The sequence below is a fragment of the Drosophila tropicalis genome, unplaced genomic scaffold (genome assembly GCF_018151085.1).
Source record: "Drosophila tropicalis isolate 14030-0801.00 unplaced genomic scaffold, ASM1815108v1 contig_593, whole genome shotgun sequence".
NCBI lineage: Eukaryota > Metazoa > Arthropoda > Insecta > Diptera > Drosophilidae > Drosophila > Drosophila tropicalis.
The window spans coordinates 20,105,282-20,125,239 of NW_027173070.1; the positions used below are offsets into that span (position 1 = coordinate 20,105,282).

The 19,958-nt window shown below is 35.5% G+C and overlaps 3 protein-coding genes across 6 annotated transcripts in view; all 3 read left to right on the forward strand.

The window, feature by feature from the left end:
- The window catches only part of Epac (Exchange protein directly activated by cAMP), a 52,299-nt gene that overhangs the window by 18,677 nt on the left and 13,664 nt on the right, over positions 1-19,958 (forward strand). For 3 of the 4 annotated variants that reach the window (XM_068290125.1, XM_068290123.1, XM_068290128.1), the window contains one exon: positions 18,740-18,886. In XM_068290125.1, coding sequence (XP_068146226.1) covers positions 18,740-18,886 — 147 coding nt within the window. Of the gene's footprint in view, positions 1-14,334; positions 14,410-18,739; positions 18,887-19,958 lie in introns of those variants that run through there. The other variant, XM_068290127.1, reaches the window with a different exon arrangement.
- Positions 6,861-8,579, forward strand: LOC137575757 (cytochrome P450 6a2-like). Its single transcript, XM_068288419.1, has 2 exons — positions 6,861-8,030; positions 8,093-8,579. The coding sequence occupies exons 1-2, from the start codon at positions 6,926-6,928 to the stop codon at positions 8,509-8,511; spliced, it is 1,524 nt and encodes a 507-aa protein (XP_068144520.1). The 5' UTR covers positions 6,861-6,925; the 3' UTR covers positions 8,512-8,579.
- LOC137575982 (cytochrome P450 6a2-like) lies at positions 9,028-10,705 on the forward strand. The gene is given in 3 exon segments (XM_068288782.1): positions 9,028-9,834; positions 9,836-10,193; positions 10,256-10,705. Coding segments are annotated over 3 exon segments (1,524 nt in total). The 5' UTR covers positions 9,028-9,087; the 3' UTR covers positions 10,675-10,705.

A 19,958-nucleotide genomic window follows, 5' to 3' on the forward strand; every position in this document is an offset into this window, starting at 1 on the left:
AATTTTAAATTTGATTTTCAGCAAAAAAAAAAAGGAAAAAAAGTGGGAGAAATTTTTTCTTTTTCTCTTGATGCTGCTTTACGCTTGTTTTACTGTTGCCTTCTAGCTCGTTGCTGCTGCCACTGCCACTCATACCCTTGCCAAAAGGGGTATTCCCCATTGGCCAAAATTTCGCCTTAAAGAGACAAGTTCACTTTATTTACAGAATTGATTAGGAATCTAGTTTTTAAGTCTTAATCTTAGTTAGTTTTTGACTAATGTTGATGTTATTTTCTTGGTGTATATAAACTATAGAGGAAGAAGTGATTTAGAATAGCTCAGAACACATTTGTAGGGTTAAAGGACAATCAGGATATAGTTTAGAACTGACTTGAACAGATTCGTAAGCTTCTTCTGTCTTATCTGTCTTATACTCGGCATCTACCAATGCCAAAATTGGAAAGACCAACTCACTTTTCTTATCCAAGATGAAGCTCTAAAAGGCTTATCGCAGAATCAGAAACACATTTTGACCTGCATCTTCTAGATACTGTTCAAATCTGTCGAATACAACGATAAATATCATGAATATCCAAAAATATATCTCTTTCTCTGGTTAATGTCGATATATCGTGAAAAGAGTCTCAAAATATTATCAGAGTCGAGTTAGTAAATCTTTTGCATATTTTCCGGATTGATTAACAAATCTGTTTGGTCTTGATATAAAATCGTATAAAAAACGAATTAAAGTGGGTTAAATATTTTATATATTGTGTGTGATTTTGAAGGGTTCTTCGACTTTGTTAGAGTGTTAAGCTCGTCGTATATGCATACCAAGGTTTTTTTGCTCTGGTTTTTATCAACAAATCGAGTTGAGTTTGAGTTAAACAATATTTTTTTTTATTTTCAAGTCAAGCCAAAAAGTTCTTTTGCTTGCCATTTACATTTAAGGAGAGTGAGTAAGGAATGGCGGGGTGGGGCGAGATGGTTTGAAAAGGAGGTTTGAGATTTCAGTTTGTTATTTTTTTGTCGTTTTTCGGTGGCACCAAAAAGTCAAAGTCAGGGGGCAAACAGAGCAGCAGCTACTTTGGCACTGACAACTTCAAAAGTTTCTTTTTTTTTTGTATCTTTTTGCCTTTGTGCTGTTTTGTCGCCATGACCAAATACGAAATATATATGTATATTCGTATATTGTATTGGTATATAAGTATGTTTGATATAAGAGCAACAAATGGAAATAAGCTATTTTTAAACAAGTCTTACCTAAAATGGCTTGACAAATGAATATTTGTCTATTTGTTTGAGTTTTTCCAAGTGCTTCTCAGTTCGTCATGAGAGTTGTTTGTATGAAACTCATTTAAAATTGATGAGAAACACTTTTCCTCTCTCTCTCTCTTTACCAATTCGTTATCGAGTTGTTTTTTCTTTCGTTTTTATTTGCTATGCCATAAAAACTGCAACTTTATAGTATGTTCTGCATTCTCAAAGGATTGTAATTCACTTTTTTTAACTCATACGTACACATATGTACATACATACATAGATAGATATGTATATGGATACATTTTTTGTGTGTGGGCAGTCGAAGCATATCGATTTTCTTTTTTGCCTAAGGTCCTCGTGCCTCTGGGTTTCGAGCCTTAATAAAATTTCAGTTAATGGAAATAAACGCATTGAGTTATGGTCGCATAATCTTCATATTATGCTGAATTTATCTGAAATTCTATTTCGTTTCGCTATGTTCGCCTTGTGCTTGCTGTTATTATAAACGTCTTTGCCATTATTTGCCTTAAAATTTTTTGCTATTTCTGTCAGAAGAGGCATTTAAACGAATTACTGCATATAAGAACTTCCAGTTTACATTTTGTTTTTCGCAAGTAACTTCAATTTAACGTTTATAAAGGCATTTTAGACGAAAAACTGTCCTTTTGTAAAAGTTGAAATAGATTTCAAAATTGTTGCGAATCCTACAGAATACTGCGGGCTGCTCTTGTGGTCAGGTTTGGCCAATTGACCCATTTTACACTTGTCATTTCTATTGGACTTCAAGAATTTCCACAATTTTGTTAATAAACCATTGTTTGTAATCATAAAATTCATTCGACCATAGCATAGATATAAATTATTATCATTCATAAATCATCTACATAGATTTATATCAAGATTTATCTAAAGCTTAAAAAGGCTTTTCAGAAATTTTGAAATTTTAATATTAAGTGATAGTGATAAGTTAAGGTAAATACCTTAACTTAAGTAAATATGCTGGACTTTAATAGTTTTGCAATTGATTGTTGTTAATTGAGTATATATACTACACGATTTAAATATACATCTGTATATCTATTTAAAATAGAACTTTTCATCAATTTCTCTGCTCAACTTCCAAGAACCAAAATCTAAGTATGGTAGCAAATAGTTTCTAAGTTCATTTTTTAACCTCTTACTTGAATCGAAATCCATTTGGTTCGATATTTGCATAAATCTCTCTTGTGCTTCTGACCCTTAAGGGGTTCAGTTTCTGGCTACACCCATGATTTTAGTGTCCTTGCTACCGTTTTGTTTATTCCGCTCACAAAACCAATTTGGAGTTCAAAATTGCGATTTCACGTTTATAGCTGCAAGAACATTTGCCCGACCATTTTAAACAACAAAAGAGAAACGAGGTGGGGGAAACAACAAGAAGAGCAGCAGCCAAATCCGCCAAAGAGCCAAGAGGAAAGAGAGAATCTCATAAAAAATAAGAGGGACAAAGAGCTTTTATTTAAAGGTTACCTGCTCTGGCACCGACTGCAACATCAATCAACAATTTGTCAAACAAATGTCCAACTCCAAAGCCAACCCGTCCAACCCATCAACCCATCAACCCATCATAGTGATGCCAACTTGGCCACTGGGCCTGACCCACTGACCCTGAAAACTTGGCAATTTTTGCATCGTTACTTCTCATTTCCTCTGTTTTCAGTTCATAAATCATAAGAGATGCTTCGATTTGAAGTTCATCATCTATATATTCGGTGGCTACCCACACTTACATATACTTATGTATGTACACATGGAGTAAATCAATATTAAGTATCCGCACATGCCGTTGTTGTCATCGTCGAAGGCAATCAGAGACATCAAATATGTCACACAAAAAGGGAAGAAATTCAATCAGCATTTTGTACTGACTGCAATGAACTTGTCAGACAGTTGGATGTCTTCGATGGATAGGATTGATTGGGATGCTTGGAATGGGAGAATGGTTGGAATCGGAATGGTTAGTTCCTCTGGTTGGTTGGCAGCTTCCACCGCCAGCGCAACAAGGGAATTTTCAATTTGATAGCTTGACGATACATGCGTATCGACAGCTAATTATTTGCTCTGTCACGCAATTTTCATTTTGTCGTATAAAATTTCGTCTAGGACGGGTTCCGCCAGGAAGATCCCATACACCCAGACAAACTCACACAAAGGATTTATTATAATTTTATGATCGACATTATGGACGATTATGTTTGCTTATGGCTGGTAGGAAGCACATCTCGTTTGGGTCGCTCATCTTTTTATCCCAATATTTTTTCCCTTCTTTGCCTGTCCTTGTGTCTGTAAAGGAAACAGGAAGAGGAAGGCCAGCTCGTTTACATTTTACTTGAACAATTGACAAAACAAAAAATAAAAAGGAAGAGCTCCCCTTGAACTGAAATCCATAAAGAAGTTTCACTCATGGGGATTTAAAACATTATATTTACAGAGAACAAAATGATCAATTTCAGTGTATTAAAGTGGCTTTCATCTGAACTTTTCATTGTGTCAACATGTTTTCGTTTTTCAAATTAAGTTTTTGCGGCTTTTTATATAGCAATTCTACATTTTTTTATTACCTCCGAATTCAATAATATTAGAAAGGTCTGTCCTAAGACAGACGTATCTAAATACGTCTATACTTTTCGTTAAACCAGTTTTTGATGAGTAATTTTTCGTTTTAGCATCTTCAGCCCTCTGTCTCCACAAGACCTCTGGATGGTCATTTGAATCCATTGATAGATATTTACCTTATTTATTAAGGATCTTAATTTGGTATTGAGAGGAAGAAGACTGCCTTTTAATAGGCGAATCATGTTATGGTGTTTCTAGGTTTCTACGGACAAATCATCTTTCGGTCTTTTTAATCTCCAGAGCTGATGTGAAGTCAAAATAATGTAGCTTTCCTCATTTAACAACGATAATCCAATATAGCTGGGACTTTCCATTCTCATCTGTTGGTAAGCCTACAAGTGTCCTTTGGCTTGGTGAAAAGTATTTGATCATCCAAACACTTAAATTCTATTAACTTGTTCAGTCCATGCTACATAAAAGTACCTGCTTACGAGTAGCACCAGACTAAAATCGAATTAGTTCACAAAAAGTTTCTGATTTTCGTTCTTTGTGTGATCACAGTAACAGATTTGCTCCACTGTAGTCTAGCGTTGGAAGTCTAGGCTCTATCAAAGTGAGATAGAATTGGTTTTGATCAGAAGTTGTTGATCAGTGTTAAATTAGACCTCTCATAAAGGCATAAAATTCGACTATTTTCCATGTGTTTGGCCAACTAAAGAATGCAATTTAAATTAGTTTCCGATTCCTTCTCATCTTAAAGGGCTTTGCGAGTTGGTATTGTATGAAACTTGGTTTGTCCCTCTGCAGAGAGTTCAAGCTGCCTAAGACCCTTTATGGTTCAATTCTGTTTATTTGCATATATGAATGTATGTCCATGTGTGTGCATGCGTGTGCGTATTGTTATAAAAGATTTGTCGTGCCCCAACTGCCCGAGTCCCACACTTCCGCCCCCTAAATGTATTGCTTGGGTAATCAGTTTCTTCGTCTGCTTCTTGTAGTCTTACATGATGCGGATTTCTTATTGTGATTTTACTTTGAAATTTACATAATAATATCGCAGTGTGTGTGTGTGTGCCTAAGTTGAGATGCTGATGCTGTCACATCATTTTGTTGTTGTCGCACAGGAAATGCAGACACTTATTCCTCGGCGCTGCTCCTCGTCGCACAATTTGTTTAGATGAAAAGGGAGTCTCCCCTCGGTCGGACACCTTGGAGAAATGCAGACGAGAGATACACACATATACATACATATGTATGTACATAAATAAAACTAATTTATTCGAGGCGTAACCTTTTTCATTTCTTTGCTTAACATTTGCATTCGTCTGCCTCCAAACAATTAGGTGACTGTTTACATGACTATGGCAGAACCAGGCAGACAGCGGGCAAAGAGAGAGAGAGAGACAGATATGTCTTTGTAATTAGCCAAGCTAGAGCAATGGCACTCACCTCAACAATGGCTAAGGTGACAGCAGTCGGCTTTAAGTAAGCTCACTGCCGCCGGGCCCACACTAAAGTGTCCCCTTGAAGACACACAGAATCTTCGCATTGTGTATGCGATGTGGAGGTTTTTGCCTTTGTGTCTGCTGCAGTTTCTGTTTCTCGTCATTTACGTTGCATTTAGATTTGCATTTTTATTTAGCGCATAAGTGCAATGCAGAGTCTAGTTTTTCTTCTCTCTCAGTTTACTTCGTGTACGTGGGTATTCTTTTTTTTTTGTATTTCTTGTTTTTCACATGAATTGTAACACTTTTGCCACATTGGATGCATGTGGAACAAGGCCGCGAGTCAAGGTCAAGTTAGAAGAAGTTTAATTTTAAATTCACAACAGGAATTAAGTTCCTTTTTTTGATGTTGTTGTTCTTGTCACTTAAATGCCATTTATAATTACACACACTTTTCGCTCGGCCAAATGCTGTTGTTGATGGCAGTCCAGACATATATCCATATACATTATATATGTATATATGTATCTACGATACGTTTGTATATAAAGCTGTCAGCTGGACACCTACCCACATGTAAGCTGCAGCAAAAGGACACTGACAGCTCTGAACAGCAATACCAGGACTCGGCACAAGGACATTTAGTAACTGCTGGTTGGTTTACTTTAAAACGCACTGCCAATAATTTAACAATTCAACTTAACGTGTTGACGGAAAAATCAACTTAAACTTTTGGAGCAAACCATCGGGACTCTGATTATTGTGATGTTAAACTCTGCTTTAATCATGAAACGAAGTACGAAATTCTTTCCTTATATAACCTTGCAAGTTACCGTTTTACTCTTTAGCGATCTAGATGAGTTAACTAACTAACTCACTAACCAACAAATCATCGATAGATTTATGGTACTTAAGATCTCCAATTGACACAAATATTTAGGACAATTGCAATTAGAGAAGCATCACATTGAACAAGTAATTATATTTCCTTTCCAGTTCAGTGGATTGCACCAGTTATACACAGAATTTTTATTATGGTCGAACAAACAGAAATAGTTTATTTATACAACAGAAAAATTACAAAACGAATGAGTACTTTGACCTTTAATGATGTCCGACAATAAACCTTATTACTAACATGACCCATTGTATAGTCTCTCAAAATCACAGAACACAAGTACGAATTAAAAATAATTCTTATTGAATACTAATTGAAATTTGATTTATCCCTGAAACTTTTCGAATATTGACCACTGTGCATAGCTCGAAGAAATTGCAAACTGATTTTATTTATAAACAAAACTCGTTATCAGCATTTGTATCTGTAAGAGTGAAAACAACTCTCTTAAAAAGCTAATTTGTATGATAGGACTTTGAGACGAAAGCGCATAAAGCAAACCTCATATCACTCTGAAGGCTCAAAGCTGTTAAAAGCAACCGACTCACGATGATATAAGCCATATATACATCAATACATACATATGTAGGTGCTTCTAGAGTCACAGTGAGTTGCCATGTTAACGATGTTGATATAAATAAGAGTGGCAAGTGCTTGACCAAATTTAGTCGAAAACTGCCTTTCGGTAGAGTTGGCTAAAATATACGTACATATTTTATAGCGAAAGCTCACTGCAAAACCAACAATGTGGGTAATTGCGTATTTGGTGATAGCGATTGCATCATTGATCGCCTATCTCCTACATCGGAATATGAACTATTGGAAATATCGAGGGATCCCACATGAAACTCCACATCCATTCTACGGCAATTTGATTGGCTTTCGCAAGAATCGTATTGTCCATGATCTGATATACGATTACTACAACAAATATCGCAAGACTGGAAATCCATTTGTGGGATTTTACATGCTGAACAAACCAACCGCTTTCATTGTGGACACCAAGTTGGCAAAGAATATTTTGATCAAGGACTTTTCCAATTTTGCGGACCGCGGGCAGTTCCACAATGAAAAGGATGATCCACTCACACAGCATCTTTTCAATCTGGATGGCAAGCGATGGAAGGAGTTGCGTCAGAAGCTGTCAGCGACCTTCACATCTGGCAAAATGAAGTTTATGTTTCCCACTGTAATCAAAGTATCTGAGGAATTGGTTAAAGTTCTAAATGAAAAGGTGCCAGCTGGAAACAAAAATGGAACAGTTTTGGAGATTAAAGAACTGGTGGCTCGGTTTACCACAGATGTGATTGGAACATGTGCCTTTGGCATTGAGTGCAATACTTTAAGGACTCCCGAATCCGAGTTCCGCAAAATGGGCACAAAAGCCTTTACCGAAGTAAGACATGGCCCCTTACTAACGGCTTTCATTGTGAGCTTCCCAAGTTTGGCCAAAAAATTGCGTATGCGAATGGTTCCGGAAGATGTACACAAATTCTTTTTGCATTTGGTCAAAGATACGATATCCCACAGGGAAGGCGAGAATATTAAGAGAAATGATTTCATGGAAATGCTGATTGAACTCAAAAAGAAGGGAAGTATTACATTGGATAATGGTGAAGTGGTCAAGGGCATGGACCTTGGAGAACTGACAGCCCAAGTGTTTGTATTCTACTTGGCTGGCTTTGAAACCTCTTCTTCGACCATGGGGTATTGTCTGTTCGAGTTGGCCCAGCATCAAGACGTCCAAGATAAGTTGCGAGCAGAGGTAACTGAGGTGCTAGACAAGCATGATGGAAAACTGAGCTACGAATGCATTAAAGATATGCATTATCTCGATCAGGTTTTGTCTGGTAATTATTTGCAACAATTTGCGATGACAAATAATAGAATTTTACCTTATATTATAATACAGAAACCTTGCGTCTTTATACCATTGTTCCTCACCTTGAGCGGAAAGCTTTGAATGATTACAAGGTACCGGGATCTCCGAATTTGGTTATTGAGAAGGATACTCAAATCATTATTCCCGCCTGTGCATATCATCGAGATGAAGATCTCTATCCTAATCCAGAGAAATTCGATCCAGATCGATTCTCAGCTGAGGAGGTGGCCTCCCGTGACTCTGTCGAGTGGTTGCCCTTCGGCGAAGGTCCTCGAAACTGCATTGGCATGCGATTTGGACAAATGCAAGCTCGCATTGGCATGGCTCAAATCATAAAGAACTTTAAATTCTCCACATGTGATCAAACCGAAATGCCCCTTAAATACGATCCGAAGTCATTCGTATTAGGCACGATTCATGGCATTAATTTGCGAGTGGATCGGGTCTAAATCTAAATTTAAATCTTTTTATGTTAGCATATGTAAACCAACTGGCAATAAATGCATATATCATAGAACGAATGTGTTGTAGGAACAGATTTTCATGACATTAATCTAACGGTGAAGAGAACTACCGGAAAGATATTTCTTAAGTTCTAATATTAGAAAAAGTGTTAAGATTAGACTCAGGGTTTTTTATTTAAAAACTTTGCCAAGTTATAAATAAAATTGTGTTGAACGATTCTGCCAGCATTTGCAAACTGGTTTTATTTGTAAACAAAACTTGTTATCAGTAAACAAACAAAAATTGTAGCTAAAAACGAGCTTTTCAAAAAGCTGTTGTGATAGGACAACCAGAGAAAGTCAGCTAAGACCCCTTATCATTCTCAAGTTTTGCAAAACAACCTAGTCACGATGATTTTAAATCATAGACTATTTACTATAAGCCAACTGGGTAATACCATGTTAAAACTTTTCGCATAAAAGTGAGCGGTCAGCGCCTAATCAAACTTAGTCGAGAGCTGGCTGCCAGTATAGTTACTTTTAATTTGACGGGGAACGATCGGAACGACAACAGTCTCAACAATGTGGATAATTGCGTATTTGGTGATAGCGATTGCATCATTAATCGCCTATCTCCTACATCGGAATATGAACTATTGGAAATATCGAGGGATCCCACATGAAACTCCACATCCATTCTACGGCAATTTGATTGGCTTTCGCAAGAATCGTATTGTCCATGACCTAATATACGACTACTACAACAAATATCGTAAGACTGGAAATCCATTTGTGGGATTTTACTTCCTAAATAAACCAACCGCTTTCATTGTGGACACCAAGTTGGCAAAGAATATTTTGATCAAGGACTTTTCCAATTTTGCGGACCGCGGGCAGTTCCACAATGAAAAGGATGATCCACTCACACAGCATCTTTTCAATCTGGATGGCAAGCGATGGAAGGAGTTGCGTCAGAAGCTGTCAGCGACCTTCACATCTGGCAAAATGAAGTTTATGTTTCCCACTGTAATCAAAGTGTCTGAGGAATTGGTTAAAGTTCTAAATGAAAAGGTGCCAGCTGGAAACAAAAATGGAACAGTTTTGGAGATCAAGGAACTGGTGGCTCGGTTTACCACAGATGTGATTGGAACCTGTGCCTTTGGCATTGAGTGCAACACTCTAAGAACTTCGGAAACTGAATTCCGTTCAATGGGCAAAAAGGCCTTTACAGAACTAAGACATGGAGCTATTCTTACAACGTTTATGTTTAGTTTTCCTAGATTGGCTAAAAAACTGCGTATGCGGATGATACCTGAAGATGTACATAACTTTTTTTTTGCATTTGGTCAAAGATACGATATCCTACAGAGAGAGGGAGAATATCAAAAGAAATGATTTCATGGAAATGCTGATTGAACTTAAGAAGAAGGGAAGTATTACATTGGATAATGGTGAAGTGGTCAAGGGCATGGACCTTGGGGAACTAGCAGCCCAAGTGTTTGTATTCTACTTGGCTGGCTTCGAGACCTCCTCTTCGACCATGGGATATTGTCTGTTCGAGTTGGCCCAGCATCAAGACATCCAAGACAAATTGCGTGCTGAGATAAACTCAGTGCTTGAGAAACATGAAGGCAAACTGACCTATGAATCTACTAAAGATATGCAATATCTAGATCAAGTGTTGTCGGGTAAATATTTGCTGCCATTATTAGCATTGGATCAAATTCATATATTATTTATTTTAATGCAGAAACCTTGCGTCTTTATACCATTGTTCCTCACCTTGAGCGGAAAGCTTTGAGTGATTACAAGGTACCGGGATCTCCTAATTTGGTTATTGAGAAGGATACTCAAATCATTATTCCCGCCTGTGCATATCATCGAGATGAAGATCTCTATCCTAATCCAGAGAAATTCGATCCAGATCGATTCTCAGCTGAGGAGGTGGCCTCCCGTGACTCTGTCGAGTGGTTGCCCTTCGGCGATGGTCCTCGAAACTGCATTGGCATGCGATTTGGACAAATGCAAGCTCGCATTGGCATGGCTCAAATCATAAACAACTTCAAATTCTCCACATGTGATCAAACCGAAATGCCCCTAATATATGATCCTAAATCGTTGGTTCTAGGTACGGTTCATGGAATTAATTTACTAGTAGAACGCATTTGAGTAATAAACCATCGTTTGTATTAGAGTACAAGTTCACGGTGTCATTTCTTTATCTGATTCTGTTTGAAACGTTTTTACAGTTAATCGCAAAGAGTTGCTGATAGATCAGTTTCTGTTCATTACAGTCGGGACTTGTTTTTAATGTCATAGATAGCTGTTTACATTAGCCAATTGGCCAATGACTTTTTGCGTTTGTATTTTGTGTAATTAATTAATATTCCCAGGCCACTCAGCAAAAGTGCTTTGCATGCCATGCCACAAATTGTGTACATTCATACTTGCCACAAACACACGAGTATAAGTACATACGTCCGTACATAACTCGTTGTACATATCAGTGTATACATATGTACGTTTGTAGCCAAGGTTACTCAACCCTAACACTGACAAAACCTCAAATTAAAATATAGCACTGAGCCATGCAATTTGATGTTGGAGCTAATTAGTTGAAATATATCAGACGTAAAATATTAGCACGATATTAGTCAATGTCGACGAAGATATGTTTGTTGTACATACTTGTGGGTACTTACTGTATAGGTGATTAGATAGACCCAAGGCAATCCAGACAAACTGATTTTTAAGGAGGTTTGTCCGACAAGACACTTACTTACCACTTGAAGTTATGTCTTGTAATCTCACTTTTAATCTTTAATAAAGTGATAGTAAAAGTTATTATGTGTTTGACCGATTATTTAATACTATTACCATGCCCCGTTTGGTTTACCAAATATCCGACCTTCTGAGTTCTCTCTCCTCTAAAGGACCTATGAAATTATAATACCCAGAGTTGTTGGATAGGTAACTTGGTTTTATGGTTTGTTTTTTTGCCAAGCTCATCTCTACCCTCGAATTAATCCTCTTACGAGATTATTCTCAAAGTGTTTTTGTTTCATTTCAGCATCCCAGGTTATTAAACATATATTAATAGTGTTGTTTTTCACTTGATCACATTTAATTTATTATTTATTTAAATATGTTTCTTTAAAATTATATTTCACCACCATTTTATAGTTTTTTGGAAGTGTTTCTTGACTGTCTGTATATTGTATTATTCAAAAATATTTGAGTCATCTTTTCTAAATTGTCTTAAATATTATCAAAACAGATTATGGAAATAGAAAGCAGTTCTAACATAACATAATATACCATTGAGTAACTAACTAATTGAAAGCCAGTTAAACATTTTTTGCTCTCTACATACTTATCATATAATGTGTATAAGACAAAGTTGTTAAAGAGACTAAAATCGTTTTAGTTGTTGATATTGATCAGGAGATATCTGAATATGTCTGTTTTTGAAGAGCTGCAAGTGGCAGTGGAATGGAAAATCTCATTTGTGAAAATGTGTGGGAAAAAAATGTGGCTGATTGCGCTTTTAATTATGTAGGAAATTGTGGATTTATCTCTCGTGAAAAACTGAGGGCGTGTTGTTAGTGGGCGACACTCTTAAATGTTGTTTGAAAATTCAACGAAAAGCAAAAATTGCAATTTTAGAGTAAATAAAATTCAACTGTTTTAAAGTTTGGTTCTTCACCTTCACTAACGACGTGAGTCTCACACAAAATCAACTTTAATTACTAGCCCAACAAAAGAGGAAACAACACAAATAAATAAAAGTTTTTAAAAGGTTGTTCAACCTTAACACTGAGCACTTGAGTGAAAAAAAGTGAACGAAAATTAACATTATTGTTGAAGCAAACAACAACGAAAAACAGAAAAACTTTCTTCTCATCTTAAATTCCATTAGCAGCAGGCTTCCAGCTCGGAGGCATCTCAAACGAGAAATGGCCAAAAGCTAAGCTAGACCGGAGTGCATTACCAACAAAAATGACAGAGTCCGATGTGAGACAGAATGCAACTGGAACAACAACAAACGGAAGCATGGAGTCGGTTCATATGTGCGTAAAAAGTTTTTCAAGCGCAACAACGGAACGTGGACATGGAAATGGACATATGAGCATGGTTGGTGGACATGGTTGCTGTTGGCATCGTATATTTTTGGTCAGCAACAAAAACATCAACAACAATGAACACAAGAGTCTCAGCTTGGGATTAATTGCATTTTACTTGATGCGTTCCTGCGTGTTTCTCTCCCTGTCCCTGCTCCTGCTTTGGTCATCTTCTGAATGACTCTCGGTGTGTGGGCGAGCTCAAAGTGGTAGTGGAAAGTCATCAAGCAAAAAATGAAAATGAAAGACACCCATGGGAAAGTGACTCTAAAATTCACAAAACGTTTTTCATATAAGTAAATACAGTTTTATGATGAAAGAAATTTTAAATCCATTTAACGGCTGTCAATATTTAAGCTCTACCTTGGCGCAAAGACCATATCAGAAGCCCGGCACGTGCACTGAGAAATGGTATAAAACAAGTCTTCTAAGGGAATTATCTTCTTTAAAATGTTTTGCAATGGAAAGTAATATTAATTAATGATATTAACATTAAAGACATTAAACATTGAAAATCTATCCTATACAATGTTGAAGAGGATAATTTATTTATTTTAAGACAATTCAACTTATAATAGACATTGTTAGGATAATTAATGCTTGATTTTAAATAGTTTTTCAAATTTGTTGACCTCTTTTAAAGTAAACAACTCTTAGTTCGTCCTTTCATAGTCTTTCACAGTTACTCAACACTAGAGGAAAGTGTTACCCATAAAAGTAGCTTATGGGCAGCACTGATAACCTATGTATGTATTCTCTCAACAGTCGTTAGCTTTGCCTTTGCCTCATCACAGAGTGCATTTCATATCAGTAACTTAGCCCTAAAGCAACTTGTTGCCAATAAATGCAGCTAATTGGCATATTTTTTGGATTTGTAGTTTTTCTTTCTCTGATATCTATGTTTGCTTTTATTAACTTGCTGTCGATTTGTTGATAGCTTTTGACATTTGTGAGAGAAAACTATGTAGCTATAAAACTATAGTTTTGATCGACATTGTTATTTTGTTTTGTTTTCTTCTTTTTGTGTATTTGAACGCCTGATTGAACTCCACTGTCCCTGACAGCACTGAGTGCTCCAATTCCAATTTGCCAACATGACTTCTGGTCATGCCAAGCTTTTGTTGTCTTCTGTCGCTTTTGTCGCCGTTGGTAGTGTTGGCGTTGGCCACACTCCAGCAACTTTCAGCAGAGAGTTGCACAAAAGGCAGAGAACATGCAACGCTCGAACGCAGACTCAGCCGCAAACTCAAACTGAGACTCAGAGACCCCAGCTCTGTCGCCAGCTTTGGTAATTCGAAAACCTAGCGAGTGCTTCATGTGATGTGGTATTGCTTGTGGTGTGTGATGTGATGTGATGGTGGCGGCAGCTTCAACTTCAACTTTAATTTCAGTCTACTTGGCGTTGCCTCGCCGTGCGGTTGAACAAAATATACATATATAGTACGAGAGCGAACACACCAAATTATTCATCTATTTTGCCAATTTCGTTTGCCATTTTTTTGGGACAAACGCGTGCCACTATCTTGTTAGTTGACCTGGTCCGAACCACGTTCACGTTCACTAAACAAGAAACCAAAAAAAAGAGTAAACATATTCGTAACATTCATATAACATTTGCATTCTCCTCCGGGTGTGTGTGTGTGTGTGAGTGTGATTGTCTGTGTTTTACCATTGATATTTCAAATGTGCAGAAAACAAGTGAGGAGAGAAGAGCCAAATAATAATGTTATTCCGTCGCAGTTGTACCTATAATGTGGAGCAATCAACGCGACATTATGCAAAGGTAAAACATTGCATTTATGTAAAAGAAGCTGAAGAAGAAAAATGTACGTGCTCACATTTCGATGCCCTCACCTCCATGCGTTGGGGTCGTGGGGGGCCAAAGACACTACGAATATGTGTAGATATAAGTTATACTATAAAGTATGAATAAGCGTATAAGCGTGTGCCCGGATTACCGCCACACTCACACACACACACACACACACACAGAGACATGGGGGCATAAAGAGACACACAAAAAATAAAAAAAAGAAACAAAATAAACCAGAGCGTTGATTTGGTTTGATAACAATAGTTATGGCACGACTTTGGAGCTTGTCATCAGAGTTATCATTTGTATAAAATACAAAAAAAAATGTATATAAATATATATCTACCTATATCTGTATACAAATTCATATGTAAATTACGCCGTTTTAGTCATTCAAAGCATGATGGCTAAATCGCAATCATCAAACTTATCTCCTGCCATGTTAAACGTTTCATTCATCGGTCGAATAATACAGATTATACGAACAAAATGTTATCATATAACCAAGCAGATGGATGGTAAATTGGGTGTTTGTATGATCACGCAATGCAAAAGCCGATAAAGAGTTAATAAAACTGAAAGTTTATCCCAAAAAAAAACCTCTTGCTAAAAATATTTTACATTTAGAAATGTAAAAAAGTGTAATTTACTTAGATGAAACTTTAGTATATTCATCCAATGACAACTTTTTTTAAAAACTACTCATGGTTAAAACGAATTAAATTTATATTGGGAGGCTTTACTTTTTTCTATTATATACACAAAACAAGTAGTCATTATTAATTCGAAGTTTTTGGGTTTTAAATCTGAACAATTTGTCTCAAAAGACTAAATTATCCACATCTTTATTCTTTTGGAATGGGCCAATTACTGGACCAAAAACTGATTATTGAAGTTGTAGGCTTTAAAAGCCTCATGGAAGAGTAGATTAGTCATTTCGGGCAAAGAAAATTTATGTTACACTTATTAAATTTTTATAAAAATTATCATATATAACTTAAAATTTTTTTGTTAATCTTTGAACTAATAATTTTGTGATAAGAAGTTTCTCATTATTACAAGAAGTGGACAAAAGAGTTTCCATGATATTTGCCTACAAATACTCAAATTTAAATTTACATTCAAATAAACTTAAATACCTAATTTAGTTACGTTGACTAAATGGAGAGTATTAATGCTTAAAATTATTCAAAAAAATACTTGGAATCTAAAAACAAAATGTTGCAAGAATCCCCGATTAACATTTAATTTAGTTTTCTTTTAATTTTGAAACTATGATACAGAGAATTATAGTTTATGTATAATTAATATATTATAGTTACTCAATTATTTAATTAAATGCTAAATATTTCGAAAGAATTCATTAAACAAACATATTTCAAATATTATTTATCCATCGATTTCCACAAATAAAATAATAAACATATATTTTTCTTATAATGAACTAATAGATAAATGCATTAAGACAATTAAAGTGTTGCCAATTAAACACTCAGATTAAACTTTTTTCCTTATAATATTTAAATCAAATGCAATGGGATAAAACTAATATGTATTTCTAATTAAATACCTTGGTTTAATTATAAATAGGTCATTAACAACCCTTTAATAAGCGAAACATATTTTAATTATTTAAAAACACTTTATTACCTTTACTTATTGTACTTATAGTCAGAGTACGTAAATAAGTATGAAATTTATGCCAAAGATAATTAAAGTAATTTCCGGGTACCTTCAATTTGCGTTCCACTTAAAATTTTTAAATAAACGTTAAACGTTTGCCTTGGGGAAGGTCCTGTCCACAGCAGCAAGAATATTTCAAGCACAATCTTTATACCATGCAACCAAGCAAATGTATTGGTATATCAAGGTCGCCAAAATATATGTGACAGGTCCAAGAATATACAACATTAAGCTATAAAGAATTTTTTATCCAATTAATCTTATTTTTTAAAAAAGTTATTTGTTTCTTTTGCATACATGGAATATTAAAGTCACTGAGATGACTAAGTTAGTTCCCTTAATTAACTGTATAAACAAAGGAAAGAAACATTTGAATATTTCTCACAAAAGCAAATTTTATGTGTGTTATTTAAAACAGCTTTACATATTTTTAAGTATAAGGCATTTTCAATGGGAAGGGAAAGAGACGAAAGGTATAAACCTTTTTTTGAAAGGCTGACATTATGGGATTATTTATCAAACTTATTGCTTGATTGGACATCTTATTCATCTATAGTAACGTTTTCTGATAATCCGATGCATACGATTAAAATGCATTTAGCTAAAATGTATTTCGTGGGGCATTTTCACCCCCAATTGGTCAGAATGTCCTTGGCAATCCCAATCACTGTATTACTTCGCACAATATATTTTGACCAAATATAAAACTAACTTGTGTATATTCTCTGACCTATTCTCCAAGATGATTTGGTCACGTCAGCAGGAGAAGTCCGAACGACTATACAAACATTGTCACGTCCGGATGTTGATATAAATTCAATTGGGAATTGGTGTTGACTATATAACAACTAATTTAATGATGTAGATAGACAATGTGTATCGTACATCTAGAAACGTACTTATGAATTGAATAAACAATTCAAAAGAAGTTGAGGGGATATGCTATATATATGTATATGTTCTCTTGCTTATCCCACAAATGAAAAGAAAATTATTTGATTTCCAATTACAACTCATGATGGCAAATGTTTTAAGTCTTTAGAAAATACATAAAAAGTAGACTATGGACTTTCAATTAATTTTGAGTACTGAATTTAAATTCCGCAATGGCAGTTAAAAGTGTCGCCCACAATATCATCATCGAAATGGAGATGTATCTGTAGGTGGGACAAGTGGCAAGAAGCTTAAATGAAACGCTTTGGCAAACTTCGCATTTTAAATTAAATAGGCGTTTGGTTATTATACATATATGTACAGCTGTGTTCAAAAATATAGTAGCGCATCACCTTAAAAAATTTAAATTAATTTTTCGACATGTTAAACATAAAAAATTAAATTTTTATTTCAAATATTTCAAAGATTAGGGTACAAACAAGAGATTAATTATTAGATTCCTTTTCATTTCCTTTGGTTTTTCTAATTTTTTTTATGACTTTTGGATAATAGACCTAAAAGTGCCTGTTCATAATTATAGTAGTGGTTTAATAAGAATAAAAAAAAAAAACGATTCATTTATTTTGGGAGTGATTTTTTGAGTTCACCTTACTCAATGCACTCTAGTACTTTGTTGTATAGCCTTTATGTATGTATATATTGGTCTCATGGGCTGATGTTGGGCACCCATCGAGAACCGCCATTTAATGCCAACAGCTGACAAAGTGAAAATAGATGAAGAAGAAAAGTTCTTGAAGCGCTTGTCAAAAACAAAAGCCGCCATAAATCAACAGAGCAGAGTAAATTACAAGCGCAAAAGTAGAAAGAAAAGAAAACCAAAAGAGAAGCAAAAGAGGGAAATAAACCAAAAAGTTGTTGCAATTATACAGTAAGCATTAATTAAATAATGTTTTATGGTCTCTCGTCTACGTCACCTCCCAACTGTGCCACACATAACGGTAAAAGCATACTACATACTCGACATCACCTAATGCTATGGTTTTTCGTTGTCGCCCCCTCCCCCACACTCGTGAGTATGAGTCTTGTTAAGCCAATTACATGCTGGAGGGCTCTGGGCTTAAAAAAGTTTTACTTGGAACGAGGCCCAAGAAGCTGGATGCTGGATACTGTCAGCTGTCGCACTTCAGTCTCCGACTGGCTCCGAGTCTGGGAAAACAAACCACAAAACGACTCGAGTAATTGAAAATGTCATTGCAATGCCTTTGTGGTTTTGTTTTACTAGGTACTATTTGCTTTTGTTGTGCCTAGTGGTCTTTTATTGCGATTTGCATTTCCGGTTTTCCTTTCCATTGATTTCCCCTTTTTCGCAAATGAAGCGGTTTAAACAATGTTGTAAGTAAACTTACCTGACGAGCAAACTTACATTTTGTGGCACATTTCAGCAATTTGCGCTAATTGTGAGATACACAAACAAAACCCAACTACTTAGGAACGGCAAGGGGTGGACTGGGAGCGGGGTGCTGCAGGTGGTGACTTGGGCCAAGACACCAAAGTAAACACACTCACACAGCGGGCGGAGTAGGGCAGAGTGTGGTTGGGGGCAAGAATAATGTTTAATCTACCAGCCACTAAACCCAAACGACGGTTTTTGCAGCTTCTTCTCAACATTTTTCCTCTCTCGCTAATATCTTTCTCGTTTTATCTGTCGTCTTCTTTCTTTCAGAGTGCCGTTACTTTGTGTAATCTTGGCGTGGGTGCCACATTTGGCGAATCAATTTTACACGACCTGCCACGCGATAGCACCGTGGTGACGAAAACAACATGCGAACTGCTTAGAGTCGAACAGCAGGATTTTCGACTCATTTGGGAGGTAAGTTAAGAGCACAAAATGTTCAACTGAAATCGACACATCGACTTTTCGAATACCCTTAATAGTAGAATGAGTATTGCAAGGCAAACAGTATTCCAAATGAGTACTCTAATCAGGCCTTAATATGTTGACTTTGCGCTACCCTAAAAATACCCAAGCCAAAGTAAAGAGCTAAGTTTTATGGCAGTTATTCATATGTCGTTAATTTTGGGCTTAAAAACTTTTAAACCTATTAAGAAGGATATTGCTTCATATAGACTTAAGGACATAATTCAGCATAGTTATCAATCAACGATACCTATTGTATATCCTATATCCATGAGAAGACTATGACCTCAAATTGCATTTCGACCAACATTCACAAATATGCATGTACATAGAATGGAAAAGTTTTGAAATATTCTTCTCTTACTTTCCAAGTTTTCATTAATTTATGTATATAGGACTACTTCAAGAAGAAATCTTTAGCATATTTCTGTATTTTCATTATTTTAGTTGGAAATATTTTAAAGAAGTTCTTGATAACAGATCCTTTTAAAAAATCTTAAGTTTCCGTTTATAGAGTTTACCAGAAATATATTTTTTGAAAACTCAACTTTAACAACTTTAACAAATGTTTAATTAACAATATTTGCCTAGTTTCTACAGCTTATATTTATATATTTATATTAATTGTCTTTAAAACATAACAATTTTGAAATAAAAAAGAGTTTTGTAATTTAATAAAATATATGTTAGTCCAAATACCCTGAGAAAATCAAGCTTGGCTTTTTAGAATTCAAAAATCATTTCAAAATAAAATTTTTTTAACTAGTTTTTTAAAAATTTATATTATTATTTCATTAATAAAGTTGTTTTAAAATTTCAAGGTTCGTTTAATTGCATTAACGTTTCGTCTTAAATTTTAAACGTTTGCATTTTCATTATATATTTTCATTTTTATGTCAAACAACAATTTTCTAGTCTATTGAATTTCAAACAAGTCCTTGAATACATCCGAATCTCCTGTTCGTTAGCCATTAAATACCCTTGGCAATTTTCGCCGTCATTGTCTTGGTGTGGCTTGAGAAAA